The sequence below is a fragment of the Leucoraja erinacea genome, chromosome 7, assembly GCF_028641065.1.
Source record: "Leucoraja erinacea ecotype New England chromosome 7, Leri_hhj_1, whole genome shotgun sequence".
Classification (NCBI taxonomy): domain Eukaryota; kingdom Metazoa; phylum Chordata; class Chondrichthyes; order Rajiformes; family Rajidae; genus Leucoraja; species Leucoraja erinaceus.
The window spans coordinates 18,175,823-18,199,465 of NC_073383.1; the positions used below are offsets into that span (position 1 = coordinate 18,175,823).

The window sequence follows — 23,643 nt, forward strand, 5'->3', positions numbered from 1 at the left end:
CAACTGCTGTTTTCTTCCTTGACCATTTTCATCTGGTGTGACTGCAGGTAGATAGGGTGGTCAAAAAGGCTTTTGGCACTTTCATCAGTCAGAGTATTGAGTATAGAAGTTGAGAGATCATGTAGCAGTTATAAAAGGTGTTGGTGAGGCCGCATTTAGAATATTGTGTTCAATTCTGGGCACCAAGTTATAGGAAATATGTTGTCAAGATGGAAAAGGTGCAGAGAAGATTCACGAGGATGTTGCCAGAACTCAAGGGCCTGAGCTATAGGGCGAGGTTGAGCAGGTTAGTACTCTATTCCTTGGAGAACAGGAGGATGAGGGGGGATCTTATAGAGGTGTACAAAATCATGAGAGGAATAGATTGGGTGGATGCACAGAGTCTCTTGTGCAGAAAAGAGGAATTGAGAACCAGAGGACATAGGTTTAGGGCGAGGGGGGAAAGATTTAATAGGAATCTGATGGGTAACTTTCTCACACAGAGGGTGGTGGGTGTATGGAACGAGCTGCTGGAGCAGGAAGTTGAGACAGGTAGTATCATAACATATAAATATTTGGACTGGTGCATGGATAGGACAGGTTTAGAGGTATATGGGTCAAACACAGGCAGATGTGACTAGTGTAGATGAGGCATGTTGGTCGGTTAGGACAAGTTGGGCCGAAGGGCCTGTTTCTACACTGTATCACCCTATGACTCGTGAGTTTCTTTAATCAGTGCCATTCCCATGTGTTGTCTAATCCTTTTGAGTCATAAGAGTTTGCCCAACTAGAATGGAGAGACAGTTTTTGAGAAATTAGTATGTGTGTGAGCTTGAAATTTGCCTGGAGATTTAGAAATGGGACCTGGGTTATATTAAGTCATGGCTCCCATTTAAATCCAGCTGCCTAACTTCACAATGGTTCAGGCCAGATGCAGAGAGTCAGAGTCTGAACACTCACAACAGGTTGAGGTCACCAGTGGTGTCCCATCATTGGAGAAAGGAGACGAGGAGATATTTTTCTTTAGTCGGAGGGTGGTGAATCTGTGGAATTTATTGTCACAGACAGCTGTGGGGACCAAAATTTTAAGGTGAAAATTGACAGATTCTTGATTAGTATCTGTGGTTATGGGGAGAAGCAAGAGAATGGGGTTGAGAGGGAAAGATAGGTCGGCCATGATTGAATGGTGGTGTGGACTCAATGAGCCTCATACAGCTCCTATAACATGAGTATATGTCTTCCTGATGATGCAAAGCTTTGTGGCAGTGTGCCTTGCGAGGAAGGTGCAGAGAGGCATCTGGAGCATTGGTCAGGCTAGGTATATGGGAGATAGCATGATAGATGCATTACAGTGTGGGACAATTGTCCATTTTGGTGTGTAGTAAAACTGATGATCCTGCATCATCAGAACTTCAGTGGTGCATGACTAGCAAGTCTTTTGGGCTACCATAGAATGATAGAACATGTACAGGCCCTATGCCCCACCATGCCTTTGCAAACCATGGTGCCAATCTAAACTAATCCCATATGCCAGCATGTGGTCTGTATTCCCTCCATTCCCTGCCTGTTTTTCTTTCTATTTCAGTGCCTCCTAAACATTCCTATTGTATCTGTTTTATCCCTGGCTGCAAGTTCCAGGCATCCACCACTCTCCATGTAACATCTTTAAACTTTTCTCCTCACCTGTAGACCTATCACTCTAATGTTTGACTGTTCTATCCTGGGATAAAGCCACAGGCGGGATCCTGGAGGACTGGAGAGTAGCTAATGTTGTTCTTTTATTCAAGAGGAGAAGTAAAGGGAATTATAGGCTGATGATCCTCATGTCAATGGTAGGAAAGCTATTGGAAATAATTATTTGGGATAGGATTTGCTCCCATTTGGAAGAGATTAGGGTTAATTAGGGACAGTCAGTATGGCTTTCTACGTGGTAGGTCGGGTCTTACTAACTTATACTCTCTAGAATTTAGAAGATTGAGAGGGGATCTTATAGAAACTTACAAAATTCTTAAGGGGTTGGACAGGCTAGATGCAGGAAGATTGTTCCCGGTGTTAGGGAAGTCCAGGACAAGGGGTCACAGCTTAAGGATAAAGGGGAAATCCTTTAAAACCGAGATGAGAAGAACTTTTTTCACGCAGAGAGTGGTGAATCTCTGGAACTCTCTGCCACAGAGGGTAGTTGAGGCCAGTTCATTGGCTATATTTAAGAGGGAGTTAGATGTGGCCCTTGTGGCTAAGGGGATCAGGGGGTATGGAGAGAAGGCAGGTACGGGATACTGAGTTGGATGATCAGCCATGATCATATTGAATGGCGGTGCAGGCTCGAAGGGCCGAATGGCCTACTCCTGCACCTAATTTCTATGTTTCTATGTTTCTAACTTGATCGCATTTTCTGAGGAGCTGACGAAGATGCTGAATGAGAGGTGGGTCACTGGATGTTGTCTGCATGAGACATCATCAGACATTGGATAAAGTTCCCCGTGGTAGGCTGATCCAGAAGATTTGGGAACACGGGATTATCAGTTACTTGGTCCTATTGATTTGGATATGGCTTAATGTTGGAAGATAGGGTTGTGGTGGAAGGACAATATTCAGGCTGGAGGTGCATAGGAGGTGCATGGTCAGTAGAGTTCCACAGGGATTTGTGCTGAGACAGTGGTTTGCTATATATATATATATATATAAATGACTTGGAAGTAAACATAGACAGGTTGGTTAGTAAGTTTACAGATGACACCAAGATTGCTGGAGTTGTGGACTGGGAGGAAGGCTGTCAAACTATGTAGCAGGATATTATTCAGCTAAAAAATGGTAGATGGAGTTTAATCTGTGAGGGATTGCATTGAAGAGGTCAAATGTAAGGGAAAATATACAATTTGTCATATGAGCCTTAACATAACATTGATCTACAGAGAGATCTTGGGGTCCAAGTCCATAATGGCCCTGTCCCACTGCACAAGTTCATTCAAGTGCTCTCCCGAGTTAAAAAATAAATCAAACTTGTGGTAAGCATGTAGAATGAACATAGCGGGTACGTCAGAGCTCGGGGACGTCTCTTAGTAGCTCGCAACGCTAACGGCAGGTATTCGGGAAACATGTTGAAAAATGTCCACTAGAGCCCGAGTGCTGACGAGCGGCCATTACCGTATCTGTTCGAATCAGGGCAAACTCGGGAGAACTCTTTGAATGAACTCGTACAGTGGGACAGGGCTTTAAGACAATTTGTAGCAACATAAGTAGACAGACTGATAAAGAAGGCATTTGATATGCTTGCTTTCATAGGTCAGGGATTGAGTTAAAGAGTCAAGAGGTCTTGATGCAGATTTATAGGACTTTGGTTAGGCTGTATTTGGTGTCTTAAAGACAGTTCTGGCTGCTCCATTACCAAAAGGGTGCAGAAGAGGTTTGCCAGAATGATGACAGTATTATAGGGTATTAGCTACAGGGAGAGGTTAAACAGACTTGGATTATTTTCTCTGGACCGCCAGAGGTTTACGGGGAAATCTGATTGTATATAAAATTATGAGAGGCATCGATAGGATAGAGAGACCCAGGGTGGAAAAAAAATCAAATACAAGAGGGCAGAGCTCTAAGATGAGAGCGGGGAAATTTATTGGAGCTGGGGAAGTTTTTTACACAGAGGCTGGTGATGCCTGGAATGTACTGCTGGGGGTGGTGGTTGAGGCAATTACGATAGTGGCATTTAAAAGATTTTTGGATAGGAATATGAATATCCAGGGAATGGTATTATATGGATTATGTGCAGGCAGATGTTGGTTTTGGCATAAGTTCAGCATGGACATTGTGGGTCATGTTTTTGTGCTGTACTGTTCTATGTTCTAGAATGGCAATCATCATTACAAAGGGAATTTGAATCTAGGAGTTAAAATAACTTGGTTCTTGGTATCTAGACATCCTACTTTACAAACAAATTTCTCTACAGTGGTAATTACTCTAGTCTCTGGATTCAGGATCAAATTCACAGCCTCTGACAGCCTTACAATACAAGTGAGCTGTTTTCTCATCTATTTCCCAGCTTTTAAAAAAACATATTTGCAATCTACCAATGTGAAAGAATCTGGCAGAGGTGATGCTTGGCAATAACGTTGTTGCTCCTCTCCAGTTCGTTCTGTCCTTGAAGATACACTTGTTCTGGTGATATTCCCCTCAGGAGCTTCCTTGCATTCCTTGCATCCCTTCAAATGCTAGTTAAGATTTTCAATGGATTTTAATATAATTTTTACAGCAAAAATATTAAATCAACCATTACAGTAATAAGTCTAAGGTGAAGAGCCAATATGTAATTAAACAAGAATTCCTGGGATTCTTCCTCGTATATGAAGGTATTCCAAAAATGAATTGAAATAGCATGTTTCAGCAACATTATAATTTGTGCTTGCGGTTAGACTGCAGGATTGCAGATGGATCGAAGTTGAGGTGCCAAACTGGAGTGTGTTGAATAAACCTGTAATAAATGCCAATGCTGATAATTTACATATAGATTGTTTAAAAGCCATAATGTTCAGTTTTAGTTACAGGGTTCCAAATATCTGACAGTTACTGAAACAGCACGGCATTCCAGCTTAAATATGATTCTAACACCAATTGCATCTTTTCCCCTCATCCCCTTTCTGTGTGACCCCCTCGTCCACTCTTTCATCAACTTCCACAATTCCCCATTTAATGACACACTCACATGCAACACATATTCATCCATCCATCTATTTCAACTACAGGATGCAACATGTATCCATTCACACTCACCATATAGGGAATCAAACACGCATTCCAGGTCAAGGAGCAATTCTCTTGCACTTCTTGCAATCTTGCCTATTGCATTCAGTGTTCAAAGTGTAGTCTGATCTATATTGGGGAAAGCCAAATACAGATTGGATGGTGCCTCTAGGGACCACCTACACTCTCAAGGACGTTCTTGAATGTCCTTTCACATGCCAAGTGTAATTCACAATCCCACTTGTCTTTCTGCAGCCTCCTCCTTTGCCTAGTGAGGCTGGCATACATTAGATTCAGAATGAAGAAGGGTCCCAACCTGAAACATCGTCTGTCCATTCTTTCCACATCTGTAAAGTGTCCCTAGTGTATAGGATAGAACGAGTCCACCGCGGTTGATCGCTGGTCGGTGTGGACTCAGTGGGCTATTGGGCCTGTTTCCACACTGTATCTAAAACTAAAACTAAAATTCTTAGAAGTTCATAAGATTTTTTTAAGTGTTTTTTTTTTTAAGTTTTGAAATGTCTTTGCATCTTTCTAGCATATTAAAGTTTAACCACACCAGCACTGGCCACATCAGCAGATAATATGCAAAATGTTTACATTCTAGATATCTGAAATAAACACAGAAAATTCCTGAAAACTCGTCTGTGAAGACAGAAGCAGAATTAATGTTTCCCCAAAATCTTTCATCAGGCCATCAACCTGAAATGTTAATTCTATTTCTCTCCCTCCAGATGCAGCTTTAAACCTGTTGCATGTTTCCAGCATTTTCTGGTTTACATTATTGAAACTGAGAAGCACAGCTAAATGTGCCTCATTAATGATGTGTCAATGTCTGATCTGGTCTTGCCCATTATTCCACTTTCCTGTCTGCTCACATAAACTCTGACTCTTCTTTAGACTGCAGGTCTGTCTGTCTTGGCTTTACTTTAGGCTTTTAGACTTTAGAGATACATTGTGGAAACAGACTCTCCGGCCCATGAGTCTGCGCGGACCAGCGATCACCCCCGTACCCTAACACTATCCTACACACTAGGAACAATTTTAATTTTTTACCAAAGCCAAATAACCTACAAACCTTGAATATATTAAATGAATGTCTCCATATTTCCAACTTGAATCAATACCCCATTTCAAATGTATGACTTCAACGAACATAGAACAGTACAGCACAGAAACAGCCCCTCCGGCTCATGATGTGCATGCCTAACGTGACGTCCATGCGTAACATGACACCAAGTTCCACACATCTCCTTTAAACTTTTCCCCTCTCACCTTGAAGCTATGCTAACTAGTTTTTGACATTTCCACCTTGGGAATAAGGTTCTGCTTAGTTTAGATTAGTTTAGTTTAGAGATACAGTGCGGAAACAGGCACTTCGGCCCACCAAGTCCACACCGACAAGCGAACCCCGCACATTAACACTATCCTACACACACTAGCGACAACTTATAATTATACCAAGTATACAAACCCAAGCCAATTGACCTACAAACCTGCACGTCTTTGGAATGTGGGAGGAAACCAAAGTACTCGGAGTAAACCCACGTAGGTCACGCAGAGAACGTACAAACTCCGTACAGGCAGCACCCGTAGTCGGGATTGAATCCAGGTCTCCGGTGCTGCAAGCTCTGTAAGGCAGCCCCTCTACCACTGCACCACTGTGCCATCCACTCTATCGATGTCTCTCATTAATTTTATATCCTTCTATGAAATCTCCTCTCAGCCTCCGATGCTCCAGAGAAAACAATAAAACATTGTCTAACCTTTCCTTATTACCAATACCTTCTAATTAAGGCAGCATTCTCGTAAACCTCGTCTGCACCCTCTACAAAGTCTCCACTTCAGTTCTAGATTCCCCCATGAGTGAAATATCCTGAAACATCACCCTTGATAAGCATCCTCAGTCTCTAAAATGGTTCAATAAATTCATCTCTCATTTTGGATCAATTTCCCTCCTGGGATAAATAAAGTTCTATCATATCATATCGTATCGTATCGTATCGTTTCTAATCTCCAGTGAGAATAAAAGTCCTGTCCCACTGTATGAGTTCATTCAAGAACTCTCGAGTTTAAAAAAAAATCAAACTCGTGGAAGCACTTAGAATGTACGTAGCGGGTACGTCGGAGCTCGGGACGTCTCTTAGCATCTCGTAACGCTAACGGCAGGTACTCAGGAAATGTGGTAAGCTCGGCAAGACTCGTGAAGATTTTTAACATGTTGAAAAATGTCCACGAGAGCCCTGAGTACCGACGAGTGGTCATTACCGTAAATCTCAGAGTTCGAATCAGGGCAAACCCGGGAGAACTCTTGAATGAACTCGTACAGTGGGACAGGGCTTTACGACTGTCCCTCTCAACCTCATAGATGATCCGTTTATCACGTAGCCAGCTGGCAAAATGGTTACATTGTTTTCTGGGCAGGGATTGATTTTCATCCATATTCCCAAATTATCAAATTACTGCCCAAAGAGACTCATTTCCCAAGCAGCATTTTGCCGTTGGAGATTCTGTCTAATGATTCCAAAAAATTCCTAATACCTACATTCAGATTCATTTTAGAGATCAGAAATAAGCGTCACTGACTAGATGGTGACCTTTAGATTCTTCTCCTGACCAATGTATTCCCACAATTGCAATATATTTTTCAGTTTAAAAAGTCCCATTTGGTACTTTCAAGGATAATTCGCTTGTTAAGTCAATAACTTTGATTAACTTCCCATTTCAGATTGTAAATTTGAAGATTTTTTTAAAAACTCAATGAAAGTCTAATGACGTAGTTTCATTTTTTTGCCACCCATTATATCAGCCTTGTCTTTCCAAATCTCTTGATTTATGATATGCGATGTTCCTTTCCTGACTCAATGCCAATGGGTAACTTAGTACATTTTCCATGTCTACTCACTAATTCCCTCAGAAACATTTGGCACGCAGTTTTAGCATTTGACATCCTCTGCACATGATAGTTAATCGAATATGATTTACTCTGCTTATGACCCCCTTTTCCACCACACGCACACACTCATACACACACACACACGCACACATATACACACACACACATACACACACACATACGCACATATCACACACACACACATACACATACACACACACACACACACACACATACACACGCACACACACACACACTCGTACTCATACACACACACACACGCACATACACACACACACACACACTCATACTCATACACACACACGCACACGCACACACACACACACTCATACACACACACACACACACACACGCACACTTTTTAATATGTATTTGCTAAAATCAATGCTGATGGATAGGGAAAAAAAAGCTGCCAAATGTGCAAAGCTAAGATTAAATAATAAGTCAAAGTAATTCCCAGCAGGGGCTAGTGATGCGTTCAGTTTTATGTTTTGTTTAGTTTAGAGGTACACATTGAAACAGGCCATTTGGCCCATCGAGTCCATGCTGACTATCGATCACGTGAAACATATCCCCAATTAGCAAGTGTACAGAGATAGTCCACTGGTACCGCATGGAAGAGGCGCCAATTTCAAAGTCACAGAAAGAAGGTGCAAACTCCACACAGACAGTACCCAAGGTCAGGATTGAACCTTGGTCTCTGGCGCTGTGAGGGAGCAGCTCTGCCAGCAGCACCACTGTGCTGCCCCTTTGAAAATGCAAATGACTTGAGCCTGGGCACAGGGAAAACTACCGGATCATAAAGCAGGAAGTTTGGCAAATAGACGTCAGAAATAAAAAAAGGAAAATTACCTCAGGTCAACATTAAGGTTAATAGAAAGAGGAAACAGGCAGCAGATGTGGATAATTATGTGGTAATACGTTCCAGGAAAAGAAAATCGATATGAGAATACACTTAATGGAAAGATCTTGAAGGGTTTGCATAAACAGACAACCAGCAGCATAATTTGGAGAGTACAATTAATGTTCGAGAAATCCATGAAGAAGCCAATAGAATTTTTGAGTTTAATGTAATGAAGCATCGAGTATTGATTAGTTTATGCAAAACATGAATTACTATGCACACACCTCTTATTAGATGTACTTTACAGCTGTGGGGAACATTCTTGGTTACAGCTGCTGGGACTGTTTCTACTGCAGACACCAAAAGTGCCAAACGGTGAGCTTCAAGTTCCTTGTGGTGAAATGGGAAGACTATGTCCTCGTAGCATGAACTAGATGATGAGAAACTAACAGTTTAAAATTTATCACTCAGAGAAATGTCAGAAGAAATATGGTGTGGTTGGATGATTTGACATTTATATTAAACAAGTAAAAGTCTACCACTATGACTGACACTCGGGCAATGGAGTCAACTTTATATTGCATTAATCAATAGCTTCCACACTGTAAATTGCAATGGCCCATATCTTATAGCTGGTAGCGCAAGAGTGAATGACAATCTCAATAGACAATAGACAATAGGTGCAGGAGTAGGCTATTCGGCCCTTCAAGCCAGCACCGCCATTCAATGTGATCATGGCTGATCATTCACAATCAGTACCTCGTTCCTCCATTCTCTCAGCATATGACAGTCCCACCATCCCGGGAATTAACCTTGTGAACCTACGCTGGACTCCCTCAATATGCCTTCTCCTCAAATGCTGTGACCCCGCTATCATCAAGAGCCCTATCTCGCTCTCTCTTGAAAGTATCCAGAGAACCAGCCTCCACCACCCTCTGAGGCAAAGAATTCCACAGACTCACAACTCTCTTTGTGAAAAAGTGTTTCCTCATCTCCGTTCTAAATGACTTACCCCTTATTCTTAAGCTGGTCCCTGGTTCTGGACTCCCCCCAACATCGGGAACATGTTTCCTGCCTCTAGCGTGTCCAAACCCTTAATAATCTTATATGTTTCAATAAGATACCCTCTCATCCTCTAAATTTCAGAGTATACAAGCCCAGCACTCTATTCTCTCAGCATATGAAAGTCCTGCCATCCTGGGAATTAACCTTGTGAACCTACGCTGCACTCTCTCAATGGCAAGAATCGCAATCTCAAAGTCTAATCTTATATAAAAGCTGCTTTAAATAATAGGTTAACCATATTTTTGGAAAATAAGGGAGAGCAGAAGGTTTTCTGATCAATGCCCATCGTATTAATATTTTGATTCCCCTTGTTGGAGTTATACTACTTGCATGAATCAACAATTCTTTCCACCCAAGTGAATCTCTTTCTAATCTGCCTCTCTAGTGTACCCTTCACAATGTTTTTCTAACTACGACTGCACGGTTGAGTAAGCTAACAATAAAAAAGCAACCTATTTATTTGTATTGGTGAAGGAAGTAAAGCTAGATCAAATGGTTGAACATTTAATTACATATCTTTCAGCGTCATAGATCAAATTCTTTTAATAAACCTGTTCTGATTAATTTTAGGTTTCTCCATAGGGCATAATATCACTCTTAAAACCAGCCATGTAAAGTTAAGTTAAACTAAAAGCAAAACAGGTCCTTTGTGAGACAGCTCTTCTCTAATGTCCAAAGACAGCCGGAGATGTTGACACAAGGAACTGCAGAAGCTGGTTTACAAAAAAAAGGAACAAAATGCTGGAGTAACTTAGCGAGTTAGGCAGCATCTCTGGAGATTCACCATTTTCCATCCATACAGCATTCTACAGAGATGCTGCTTGAGTTACTCCAGCACTTTGTATCTTTTTGTGTAGAGGATATTGTCTGCCTTTGCAACAAAATAATAACGGTTAATCTTATGAATTGAATTGAATTGAATAAATGTTATTAACCAAGTATGTACTGTATACATACAAGGAATTTGCCTTGGGGGATTGAGGGGGGATCTTGTAGAAACTTACAACATTCTTAAGGGGTTGGACAGGCTAGATGCAGGAAGATTGTTCCCGATGTTGGGGAAGTCAGGAACAAGGAGTCACAGTTTAAGGATAAGGGGGAAGTCTTTTAGGACCGAGATGAGAAAAACATTTTTCACACAGAGTGTGGTGAATCTCTGGAATTCTCCACCACAGAAGGTAGTTGAGGCCAGTTCATTGGCTACATTTAAGAGGGAGTTAGATGTGGCCCTTGTGGCTAAAGGGATCAGGGGGTATGGAGAGAAGGCAGGTACGGGATACTGAGTTGGATGATCAGCCATGATCATATTGAATGGCGGTGCAGGCTCGAAGTGCCGAATGGCCTACTCCTGCACCTATTTTCGATGTTTCTATGTGTCTATGGTGCTTTGCTCGCAAGTAACAACATGATATACAGTAGACAATTAAAAATAAAATATTATAATTTAAACATGTGAAGAATTAAATAAAATACCAGAGCAAAAGGAGGCTACAGACTTTTGGCTGTTGAGTAGAGCTACTTCTTGTGGAAAAAAAGCTGTTTTTATGTCTGGCTGTGGCGGCTTTGGCAGTCCGGAATCATCCGGAAAGTGCTTCAAAGAGTTTGTGGCCAGGGTGAGAAGGGTCAGAGATGATCTTGCCCGCTCGCAGCCTGGCCCTTGCTGTGTACAGTTCGTCGATTGGGGGAAGGTTGCAGCCGACAACCTTCTCGACTGATCGAACGATGCGCTGCAGCCTCCGGATGTCGTGCTTGGTGGCTGAGCCAAACCAGACCCTGATGGAGAAGGTGAGGACAGACTCTATGATGGCAGTATAAAACTGGACCATCGTTGCCCGAGGCAGCTTGTGTTTCCTCAGCTGCCGCAGGAAGTACATTCTCTGTTGGGCCTTTTTGACTGTGGAGTGGATGGTGGCCTCCCATTTAAAGTCCCTGGAGATGATGGTTCCAAGGAACTTAAATGACTCCACAGATGTGACTGCGGTGTTGTTGATAGTGAGTGGGGTGAGGGGAGTGGGAGCTCTCCGAAAGTAAACAATCAACTCCACCGTCTTAAGAGCATTGAGCTCCAGGTTGTTACAAAGGCACCAGGACGCCAGATGTGTCACTTCCTGTCTGCAGGCAGATTCCTCCCCATCCTGGATCAGTCCAATCAGGGTTATGTCGTCCGCAAACTTGACAGAGGTGTCTGTGGAGGTGCAATCGTTGGTGTAGAGAGATTAAAGAAGTGGGGAGAGTACACAGCCTTGCTGTGCTCCTATGCTGAGGGTCAGCGTGTCTGAGATGTGCTTTCCCAGCCTCACATGTTGCTTCCTGTCTGTCAGGAAGCTGGTGATCCACCGACAGAAGGGTTCAGGCACAGTCACCTGGGAGTGTTTGGAGTGTAGGCACAATGGTGTTGAATGCAGAGCTAAAATCCACAAACAAGATCCTTGCATAGGTCCTCCGGCAGTCTAGGTGCTGGAGGATGAAGTGCAGGCCTAGGTTGTCTGCATCATCCACTGACTATTTGCCCAGTATGCAAACTGCAGAGGGTCCAGCAGGGGGGTTTGTGATATTTTTCAGATGGTCCAGCACACGTTTTTCAAGGATCTTCGTGACTACAGAGGTCAGTGCGACAGGCCTGTAGTCATTAAGACAAGTAATCCTTGGCTTTTTCAGTACAGGGACAATAGTGGAGACTTTGAAGCAGGCAGGGTCAGTTCAGGTTTGCAGGGACCGATTGAAAATGTCTGTGTAGACTGGTGCCAGTTGTTCTGCACACAGCTTGAGGGTAGAGGGGGAAATGTCGTCTGGTCCTGGAGATTCCTGGCTTTTCTGTCTCCTGAATAGCTTTTCAACCTCCTCAATTGCTATTGTTAGTGTTGGAGAAGTGGCCAGACTGATGTTGAGCAACAAGGAGGGGGTGGGTAGTGGACAGGGGCCCAGTCTTTGCCGACTGGAGTCAGGCTGCACGTGGGTGTGAAGTGGGGATTGGGGAGGAGTGGGTTGGGGACCGGGGTTAGGCTTCTGTCTATCGAACCTGCAGTAGAACTCGTTCTGGTCGTTGGCCAGCTGACGATTGTCCAAGGAGCGGGGGGCTTCCTCATAGCAAGCCCTTCCACACTGAAGCTGAGTCATTAGTTAAGAACTTGCTCCTCAACTTCTCAGGGTACCTTTTCTTGGCGGCTCTGATTACACTTCTCAGCTTGTACTTGGCCTGCCTGTAGAGGTCTGCATCCCCGCTCCTGTAGGACTCATCTTTAGACTGGTGTAGCTATGTGAGTTCTGCTTTAAACCAGGGCTTGGCATTGTTGAACCTGACCCGGGTCCTAGTGGGAATGCAACTGTCCTCACAGTCATCCGGAAGTGGCGGCGCTGCCCTGGCAGCAGCGGCTCGCCTGCAGTCCGTTGGTTTTTACTTTTTTGTATTGTTTTTTTTCGTTTTTGTCTAGTTATGTTCTTGGTTTTTAGGCTGTGTTTATGTGGGGAGGGGGGTGGGGGGTGAAACGGGGGCTGCTGTCACTCCCTTCGGGGGAATACGACCTTTTTGTCGTATCCCCCTTCTTTGCCTCTGTCTATGCTGAGGCCTAGCGGAGCCGGCGACCTCGGGACTCTGGAGGCAGCTGACAAGACTCGTCCTGGGCTCGCTCCCGGCCCAGCCCGGGATGGAACGGTGCTCCCGTGAGAGCGGCATGGTGAGGGGCTGGAGTGGCCCAGCCCGAGGGAGGAATGGCACTCCCGTCGGAGTGGCCCAGCCTGAGGGTGGAACGGCACTCCCGTCGGAGTGGCCCAGCCTGAGGGTGGAACGGCACTCCCGTCGGAGTGGCCCAGCCCGAGGGAGGAACGGCACTCCCGCTGGAGTAGCCCAGCCTGAGGGTGGAACGGCACTCCCGCCGGAGTGGTCCAGCCCGAGGGAGGAACGGTACTCCCGCTGGAGTGGCCCAGCCCAAGGGAGGAACGGCACTCCCGCTGGAGTGGCCCAGCCCGAGGGAGGAATGGCACTCCCGCTGGAGTGGCCCAGCCCGAGGGTGGAACGGTACTCACGTGAGGGCGATCCGGTCCGGGGGCTGGGACGGTGCTCCGGTGGCTGGGACGACGTTCTGGCGGCAGTGTCCAGAGTCCTGGGTTCAGCCGCGGGCCGGCGGCTGCGTGTGCTGGACTGGAGGTGCGGCGGCTTCGACCACCCCGGGCCGCAGTGTTTGAACCGGCCCGTTCTCGGGGTTCGGTGAGCTGCGGGACTGTTTGTACCATCGCCCGGTGGGGAATCGCCTCAGCGCAGAGGGAGCAGAGGGAGAGACTGCAACCCTAAGATTTTTGCCTCCACCACAGTGAGGAGGTGTTTGGAGGACTCACTGTGGTGGAAGTTAATTTGTGTTTATTGTTGTTATTATTGTATCATTGTATGTATGACTGCAGGCACAACATTTCGTTCAGACCGTAAGGTCTGAATGACAATAAAGGAAATTCAATTCAATTCAATTCAAAAGCTGACATATGATGTCACAGTGTCCGTGTATTCATCGAGGCTTGTGGTTGCTTCCCTGAACACATTCCAATCCGTGCAGTCAAAGCAGGATTGTAGGTTCTCAATGCCCTCGCTTGTCTACTTTTTCATTATTCTGACCACAGGCTTAGCAGCTTTTAGTTTCTGTCTGTAGGTCGGAATAAGGTTAACTAGACAATGATCAGAGAGACCCCGACCCGCCCGGGGAACAGAGCGATATGCGTTCTTAATTGTAATGTAACAATGATCGAGTGTTCTCTCCCCTCTGGTGGGGCAGGTAACATGAAGTCTGTACTTTGGAAGCTCTTGGCTGAGGTTAGCCTTGTTAAAATCCCCCAAAACAATGACCATGGAGTCCGGGAAGTCACTCTCTACTCTCATTACCTGGTCAGCGAGGTGCGCTTGTGCCCTACGTACGCAGGCTTGGGGGGGAATGTAAACTCCAGCGAGAATAAAAGAGGCCAATTCCCTCGGAGAATAAAAGGGTTTGCAATTTATAAAAAAAGATTCCAGATTAGGAGAACAGATGTTAGACAGTACCGTGATGTCGCTGCACCAGTGCTTGTTGGTATAGAAGCATATTCCACCGCCTCTTGATTTCCCCGCTGCCTCCACTTTGCGGTCCGCTCTGTGTAGTTGAAAGGCAGCTAGTTGCAACGCATTGTCCGGGGTCGACTCACACAGCCAGGTCTCGGTGAAGCTCAGGGCAGCGGCTCGAGAGAAGTCCGTGTTTGTTTGCCGCAGGAGTTGCAGTTCGTCCACTTTGTTGTTGAGAGAACGTAGATTTGCAAGAAATATACTCGGGAGTGGTGTGCGTAATCCTCGTCGCCGGGGTCGGGCATGTGCTCCAGAGCGCTTCCCATGGGTCCTCCTCTGTCTCAAGGCCTTGAACACAGCCACGGCCCCGCCGACGAGTATGTCCAAATAATCCAGCGAGTGAGAGAAATCCAGAACAATGTTTTGAGGTACCGAATATCTGATGTTAATGAGTACCTGTCTCATGGAAGTGATCTTTGTGGGATTTTCACAGACGACATAAAACGAACAAACACAGACAAAGCAGCAAGGAGTAGTACACCGTAGCAGCCATCGTCGGCACCACAGGAAGTCAGTTCAAGCTATTTTCATTTGGGCTTCAAACTGTGCTGGATGGTGTGAAGTGAACTCCTGGCATTCTCTGTGAATGCTCTTCCTTGTTCAGTGATGACCTATGGCTTCAATGTAATCTGTTTCAGATCCAGATCTTGATAGCATCCACATTTTCATTATGAAGGTGGCTGTGTATCAATAAATGCATTTTAATCCCTTCAAAACTGCGATCCAGTCACTATTCACCCTTTTTAAATTCCAGGAATGTAATCCATTTTAATGAAATATCACAACATTTAATTTTTGGCATCCGCGTATCATCCTTGTCAATCTCTATGACACCCAAGGTCAATGTATCCATCTAAAGGTGAGGTGTCCTGAAATAATTGGAAATAAGTTACGTTCATCTATTAGAGTGCAAAACAAAGCAAATTTATATGAATTTGCATTAAAAATGAGTGGATGTTTAATAAGTTAAGGTCCAATGAACCAATTTATGGAATGGCTCAGCTTGCATTCTGTTGAAAGTTGATTTGCTGAAAGTGATCGTCATATCCTAGGTTTATGGCAATCCCAGTTCACATTAAAAATAAGCAATGTTTGAACACGTTCGAACCCTAGGAATGTGCTGCCCAGGAGGATTTAAACTAGAGTGTCAGAGGGTGGAAACCAGAGTAATAGGTCATAAATTAGAAGGAGTGATTGGAAGGTGGAGGTTAGGACCAGTAAGTCTCATGGGAAGGTCAGGCAAGGAGGGGTGAAGTGATATGGTGACGTTGATGAGCTGAAGTGTGTATATTTCAATGCAAGGAGTATTGTGGTGAAAGCTGATGAGCTTACAGCCTGAATCAGTGCTTGGGACTACGATCCTGCATGGTTTTGAGAGGAACATGACTGGTAGCTCAGTGTGTCTGGGGTGTCAATATTTCAGACGTGATTATCAGACGTGAGGGAAAAGAGGTGGAGGAGTTACGCTACTGATCAGGGAGACTGTCACTGCAGCAGTCGGAGACAACATATTGGAGGGTTCGTCCACTGAGACAATATGGGTAGAGTTTAGAAATAAGAAAGGTGCAAGCATTCTAATGAGATTATACTAGACCCCCCCAATAACAAGCAGAAGATAGAGGAACAGATATGTAGACAAATTACCAAAAGATATCAAAGCAACAGGTGTAAGAAAGAACTGCAGATGCTGTTTTAAATGTTTTTGAAGGTAGACGCAAAATGCTGGAGTAACTCAGTGGGACAGGCAGCATCTCTGGAGAGAATGAATGGGTGACATTTTGGGTCGAGACCCTTCTTCAGAAAGCTAAGATCTTAACTTCTTCAGAAGTTAAAATCTTAGTGGGTGACTTTAACCTCTAATTTTGACTGGAACCTGCTCAGTGCAAAAGCCTTAGACGAGGCAGAATTTGTGAGGTATAACCAAGAGGATTTCTTGAAACAGTATGTGGACGGTCCAACCCAAGAAGGGAACATAATAGTCCTCGTGTTGGAAAATGAACGTGGCCTGGTGACTGGTGTTTTAGTGAAAGAGCATTTTGGGGATAATGATCACAACTGCATAAGTTTTGAATAGGGAAAAGGCTGGACCTTATGGGAAGATACTATATTGGAGTAGGGCAAATTACAACATCATTACGTAGGACTGCGGGGGGGGGGGGGGTCGCTTAAAGACCAGTTGATCAAAGTTCAGAACCGGCATGTTCCAGTAATGGAGGAGGGACGAGGATGGTCAAGTAATGATATGAAATGAAATGATTCAATTTATTGTCATTGTCAGTGTACAGTACAGAGAAATGCATTTTTAGCATCTCCCTTGAAAGGGAGACACAGGGCATCGCGGTGTGCCCGCGCCTGCCGCCGTAATTACATTCCATTACAGGCAAAGGTGGGTGACGAGTGTCTTGCCCAAGGACACAACGACAGTATGCACTCCAAGCGGGATTTGAACCGGCTACCTTCTGGTCGCCAGCCGAACTCTTAGCCCATTGTGCTATCTGTCGCCTTAGTAAGGAACCTTGGATGACCAAAGAGAAGTAAAAAGAAGGTTTCATAGGATACAAGTTTTGAGGATTGAATCTGAGAGGGCTTTTGAGGAATATAAAGGAAGGAGGAAAAAATTAGAAAGGCGAAAGGGGGTTACAAAATGGCTTTGGCGAGTCGAATTAAAGAAAATACTACAACTTTTTAAAATCTATGTTAAAAACAAGATGGTAACCAGGGAAGTGATATTCAGGCTGCTGGTCTGTGACAGCGGGGAAAGGATCTAGGGCAGCTACAGAGATGTGGTATGGCGTTTAATCTGAGCAAGTGTGAGGTTCATAAGTTGTAGGAGCAGTTGTGTGGCTCATCAAGTCTACTCTCCATTTAATCATGGCTGATCTTTCTTTCCCTCTCAACCCTATTCTCCTGCCTTCTTCCCGTAACCCCTGACACCTGTACTAATCAAGAATCTATCAATCCCCACCTTAAAAATATCCATTAACTTGGCCTCCATAGCCTTCTGTGGCAATGAGGTGTTGCGCCTTTGGGAGGTCAGATGTAAGGGAAAAATATACAATTAATGGCATGATCTTCAAACAGCATTGATGTACAGAGAGATCTTGGGGACCAAGTCCATGACTCTCTGAAAGTGGCAATACAAGTAGACAGATTGGTAAAGCAGGCATATGGTATAATTTATTTCATAGGCCAGGGCATTGAGTATAGGAGGCAGGAAGTCATGATGCAGCTTTGTAGGACTTTGGTCATTAGGCCGAAGGTAAGCACAAAAAGCTGGAGTAAGTCAGTGGGTCAGACAGCATCTCTGTAGAGTGACTTTTCGGGTTGAGGCCCTTCTTCAGACTGAGAATCAGGCGGACTTTCTCCTGAAAGACGTTTTAATAGGTACATAGATATACAGGGAATGGAGGGATATGGATTATGTGAAGGCTGGTAAGAATTGATCTTAGCATCATATTCACCACAGACATTATGGACTGAATGGCCTGTTCTTGTGCTGTATAGTTTATGTTCTATGAAGAAGGACTGTCATACATCAGGGAAATAGGCCCTTTGGCCCAACTCATCTATGCCAAGCAAGATGCTCCATCTGATCTAGCCCCATTTGGCTGCATTTGGCCCTTATCCCTGGAACTTTCCCAATCCAGGCACCTGTCCAAGTGCTTTTTATATGCTGATATAATATCTGCCACAAGCACTTCCTCTGAAAGTTCGTCCCATACACCCACCACCCTCAGAGTGAAAAAAATATCCCTCAGGTTCATATTAAATCTTGCCCCTCTCATCTTAATCACAAGTCCTCTTGTTTTTGATTCCCCTCTTCTGAGTGAAACATTCATTAACAACATCTTTGTGTGTATTCATCCTATCTATTCCATTCGTGATTTTATACACAACTACTCAACTTATTTTGATTACTTTCAAAACATTAACCAGAGGGGATTATATCACTTTGTCTGGGATCATGAACTGAAAGGCAAAAACCAACTATGTCAAATAAGCCAGTTAGGTCCTGGGGAAAATTTTCAAACATGAAAGATTTATGCAATCTCATGGGGCAGTCAGGCCAAATTGGCTGACAAAAGAAATGCAATGATCTACTAATGGGAATGATGTGATATTGATATTTTCCTTGTTCTGAAGGACCATGGTTAATTTAATTTTGATTTAAATTTGTTTGCTATTTTCTGCTGATTTGCTTTCTGTACTAGAAAGCAGCCAAATGATACACAAGGTCATAAGTAAGAGGAGTAGAATTAGGCCATTCAGCCCATCAAGTCTAGCCCATCATTCAATCATGACCGATCTATCTCTCCCTCATATACTCCTGCCTTCTCCGCATAATGTCTGACACCTGTACTAATCAAGAATCTATCTATCTCTGCCTTAAAAATATTCACTGACTTGACCTCTATAGCCTTCTGTGACTGTACATCTGACTAACCTAGTTCTTTTGATTCAGCTGAAGACATTAAGCATGAGTGTAGCCAGGTGCACCTTGGATTAGTGGTGTCCAGCAGGAGAAACAAAAATGACCTTTGTTGAATCCTGTTACCAGCTATAACTCGGAGGTGTTCAGGATCATGGAACTATCTGAGCCTGATTGTGTTATTTCATGTAAGTGCATGACTAACACATAGTCCTGGAGAAACCAACATAATTTTATTGAGATATTGTCAGCTAGGCTGGAACTGACATAGGATCATTCAAATGGATAATGCTAGCCATCAACAATGGATGGGATGGAGTGCAGGAAGGAACTTCAGATGTTGGTTTATACCAAAGATAGACGCAAAATGTTGGAGTAACTCAGTGGGTCACGCAGCATCTGAAGAAAGTCGGAAGAAAGATTCCGACCCAAAACATCACACTCCTTTTCTCCAGTGATGCTGCCTGATCCGCTGAGTTACTTCAGTATTTTGTGTCTATCTGTGGGTGAGATGATGTTAAGTTGTTACTTCAATTATTTTAAGCATGGGTTTACAATTTTTAACAAAGCCGATGAACCTACAAACCTGTAGGTCTTTGGAGTGTGGGAGAAAACCGGAGCATCCAGAGAAAACCCAGGCGGTCACAGGGAGAATGTTCGAACTCCATACAGATAGCACCCGATATCAGAATCAAACCCAGGTCTTGGGGGCTGCTGTAAGGTAGCAACTTTACTGCTGATTTAATGATGGCATGAGAGCAGTTCTCTGGTGTATGTCTGAGGAATGGAATAATGGGAAGGCCATCAAAAAATTATGCTGACATCCATGCTTTTGTTTTCCACCTTATCTGTAACAGACGGTTTTGTTAAAGAATTTAGACTTCATCTGTTACTTTCAGGTGAGGTGAAACACATTAAGAACTCGGAGGAGTCAATGAATAACAGCAAAGCTAACGAGAGAATGGAACATAAAGCTACCTTTATTCATGACTAATTGAGAGAGGCTTCCAAGAATGCGGTCCTACATGGAGAACAAGGTAATGATACCATTTATTTCTAAACTTAAATTTGAGTAAATATTTGGAATATAACTGACCAGATGAATCCAGAATGAATGAGTGTAAAATCATAGTCTCAGCATTTTTATTTACTTAGAAGTATGATTCTTTATCTTTATAATTATGAGGTCTTAAATGTGAAAAATGTTTGCTTAAACCACGATGGTCAATTGGTATATTTCAGTGCATTGTTTATGGTTAGTTCATAATCTTGATTTCCATGACTATCCAAGACTATGCATCATGCATCTTAATGCTTTGCTAATTCCCTATTTTTCTAAAGATGATTTGTCATGTGAAAACACTGCACTCAAATCAGCCAATTTAAAGGGTGCCTAATATTCCATATTAAAGCACAATAAATTCTGAATATTGGAAATCTCTGCTAGAATTTGTGATCAGCAACTTGGAGTATACACAAGATAATTGACTTGAATGTGAATAAACTTGTGAAGGCTAAAAAGTCAATGGGCATCATATGTCCCACAGCAGACGGACATTTTTAAACTTCCATCATGCACCCACTGTTCATTTTTTTTATCATGTTATTGAAGTGTACATTACTTGAACCACAATGATTTTTAAAACATATATAACCTCTAACTTTGAAAAATATCTGCCATGAAACAATATATTGTCAAAATCAACCTGATTTCAGCTGAGTACAAGGAACGGGAATTGAATAAGGCAAGAATATAAATACTTCCTCTATGTAAGGTGAATGGACTATCTGGCTATACCCTCAGTATATGCTTTATTACAGCAAAATATACTTTGTAAAAATATATATTTTTTATTAAGTTCCATGTAATTATAACATGAGATATGGTATTTTAATGCAACGGGTGATATTTAAACATTTACAGAACATAAACATGTCTTTTTGCTTCTTCAGAAAGAAAGGGTTTAACAAGTGGCTCTGGAATGATTAGAAATATATACTACACCTTCACTGAGCACCTCTCAACATCTCTGGTGCTTTACTTCCAGGAACTTGGACTTGATAATGTGACATTGTCCTTTAAAAGAAGGAGTGGAGCAGGTGGCTGAAATGTTCTTTTTATGAACAATTTAATCTAACAATTTCCTCTTCAATAACTTTCCCATTTGGCAATTGTTGTATATCTTACAATATCAGCCAGCACAAAAGGACATCTGGGCTCGCTTTGTATTGCTGATAAAATTGCTTTTGATAGCAGCACTTGCAAATAATTTTGTTCTTAAGTCAGTTGATAAAAGCTTCAAATTGGAACAGAATGACTAATCTTCCCTACGCTTTATGCCCTCGACTAGAACAACAAACAATGTACAAATAATAATTTGACAGCTGACAAGGATGTTTGTAGCCTCAGGATGCACTGTAGAACTTCAGGCATTTGTATAATTGTTTCATTCTGATGGGAATAGAATGGGAGGCCTATGTATTTTAAATTCTGCTGATGCGCACAGGCATTTTTATTGCTCTCAGTACAAAATTAAAAAAGAGCCACATATTACATTGATGCAACCTTTTGATCTCCCTTGTGTGCTTCTTCATAATCAGGCCCTAACATGATTAAAAAACAATGACACCAAAGTGAATAGATTGTAACATAGGAGGTAAGAAATAGTTCAAAGATTGTTGACCCAATAAATGTTATTAGTACCCAGCATCGCAATACATATGCTTATGTATTATGCCGTAATTTCATAGATTTGTAAATACACTGTACCTTCAATGTTGTGTTGATGAACCATTTCAGAGCTTTATTGTAATGTTGTTAATAAACGATAAAGAAAATTCAGATCTATACTCAATAATTTATTAATACCACATGCTCTGAATTTTACTGTTTCCCTGTCATGTACATTTTCCCTAAATGTACATTTTTTTTTTCTGAATTGCTGATCCATTCTGGACTGAAAACTTTTATTGTTTTGCTAATTTAAGATAAATGTTGCAGCACTGAGTCTCACCAATGGGACCCGGACATTCAAATCCCATGAATTACTCCATCACATCTGTTAATTGTGATACGCACATTAGGGATGAGTTTCCACAGGAGCTTAACCTTTCTATTTTCAGTCGAATAACCTGGGAAAAAAAACCCATTCTCAGTGGCATTTACGGCCTTCCTCCAGGATTTCCACGACCTAGCCATTGAGGTTTTGGTGGATAAGGCGGAGAAGGTGCAGATTCATTCACCTTCGTTCTTTCAAAGTTACTTTACCTGTGGACACTAAACATAGTGCTCATGGAACATTAATAACACATTCACATTTCAACATCAAATATAATACAACATTGACAATCGTAAAGGATAGTTAGAGAATAGGAGGTAACTTCACAGAATCGCCATGATTCAAGTTGCTGCCATCCAAACTAATTGTTGAAATGTGGCCACTTAAAGCTGTTAATTGTTTTGAATGGAATTGTTTTTGAAATGCCGGAAATGTTAATTTGAAAGGTAAAATGCAACTGAATTTCTTTCATCTCTCACTGAAGTATCAATGGAAGATTTATATGAATTGATAGAAAAATTGGCTACTGCACCATCTCTAAATGTATCTGATGATCATCCATCCTGGGTTTAATGGGAGATCAAAACTCCTTTAGATGTTCCTGGTGCCAAATACAGACTAGAGTGTTCACAACTTGTTTTATTCATCGCAGGAAACCTGATTTTAAATAACACAAACAATTCTAAAATTAATGTATTTGGTGTTACTGAATATGTTGACAAGATGTAAGAAGAATACAAGACACTGAGATTAAAAACTATCAATTTATTAATTAATACAAATTAACTTGAGATTTTTTTTATTACAGATGCAAACATTTGTTTTTGTTGTAACTTAATGCTGAACTATGATTCATGATATTTTAAGATTTAAGTGAAATTACAAACCACAGGACTCAATCAGTCTTGAAATCATTGAGATGAGATTAAATTAAAATACTGCATTATTCAATATTCTGATTCACCATGTAATCAGAACAGTCTAATCCTAGATTTTTGTGTTTTATTATTCCTTTTTTAATTGTATGTGACATCAGTGACTGCTCAGGCTGTTCCATAAAAGTATCTCCATCAGTAGTTACATAATTGCCTATTTTAGCAAAGCAAGAATGGCACAGTGGCGCAGCTGTAGAGTTGCTGCCTTACAGCGCCAGAGACCCAGGTTCAATCCTGACTGCAGGTGAGGCCTGTATGGTGTTTGTACTTTCTCCATGTGACCACGTGGGTTTTCTCCGGGTGCTCTGCTTTCCTCCCACTTTCCAAAGAATAGAGATTTTTCGGTAAATTGACTTTGATAAAAATTGTAAATTGTCCCTAGTGTGTAGGATAGTGTTGGTGAAATGGAATACTTTATTATCACATATGACTAGGCGCAGTGAAATTATTTGCTGCAAATAGATTTTTTTTTCACTGAATTTCAAAACACGCTTTACAATACAGGGGGAGGATTGTCCCCCACCTCTCAAAGCATGGAGGGGACATGTCTCCCTGTACCCTCCAGGATTTCCGCCAATGCCCTTCAGGAAGCCTTCAGGCC

At 42.6% G+C, this 23,643-nt stretch overlaps 1 protein-coding gene across 5 annotated transcripts in view; it reads left to right on the forward strand.

Annotated features, from left to right (window-relative positions):
- pde1a (phosphodiesterase 1A, calmodulin-dependent) overlaps positions 1-23,387 on the forward strand; it is a 386,755-nt gene extending 363,368 nt beyond the window's left edge. For all 5 annotated transcript variants that reach the window (XM_055637850.1, XM_055637851.1, XM_055637853.1 and 2 more), the window contains 2 exons: positions 19,948-20,085; positions 21,002-23,387. In XM_055637850.1, the coding sequence (XP_055493825.1) occupies positions 19,948-20,042 (95 nt within the window). In that variant the 3' untranslated portion in view covers positions 20,043-20,085; positions 21,002-23,387. The remainder of the gene's footprint in view (positions 1-19,947; positions 20,086-21,001) is intronic.
- The last annotated feature ends 256 nt before the right edge of the window (positions 23,388-23,643 follow it).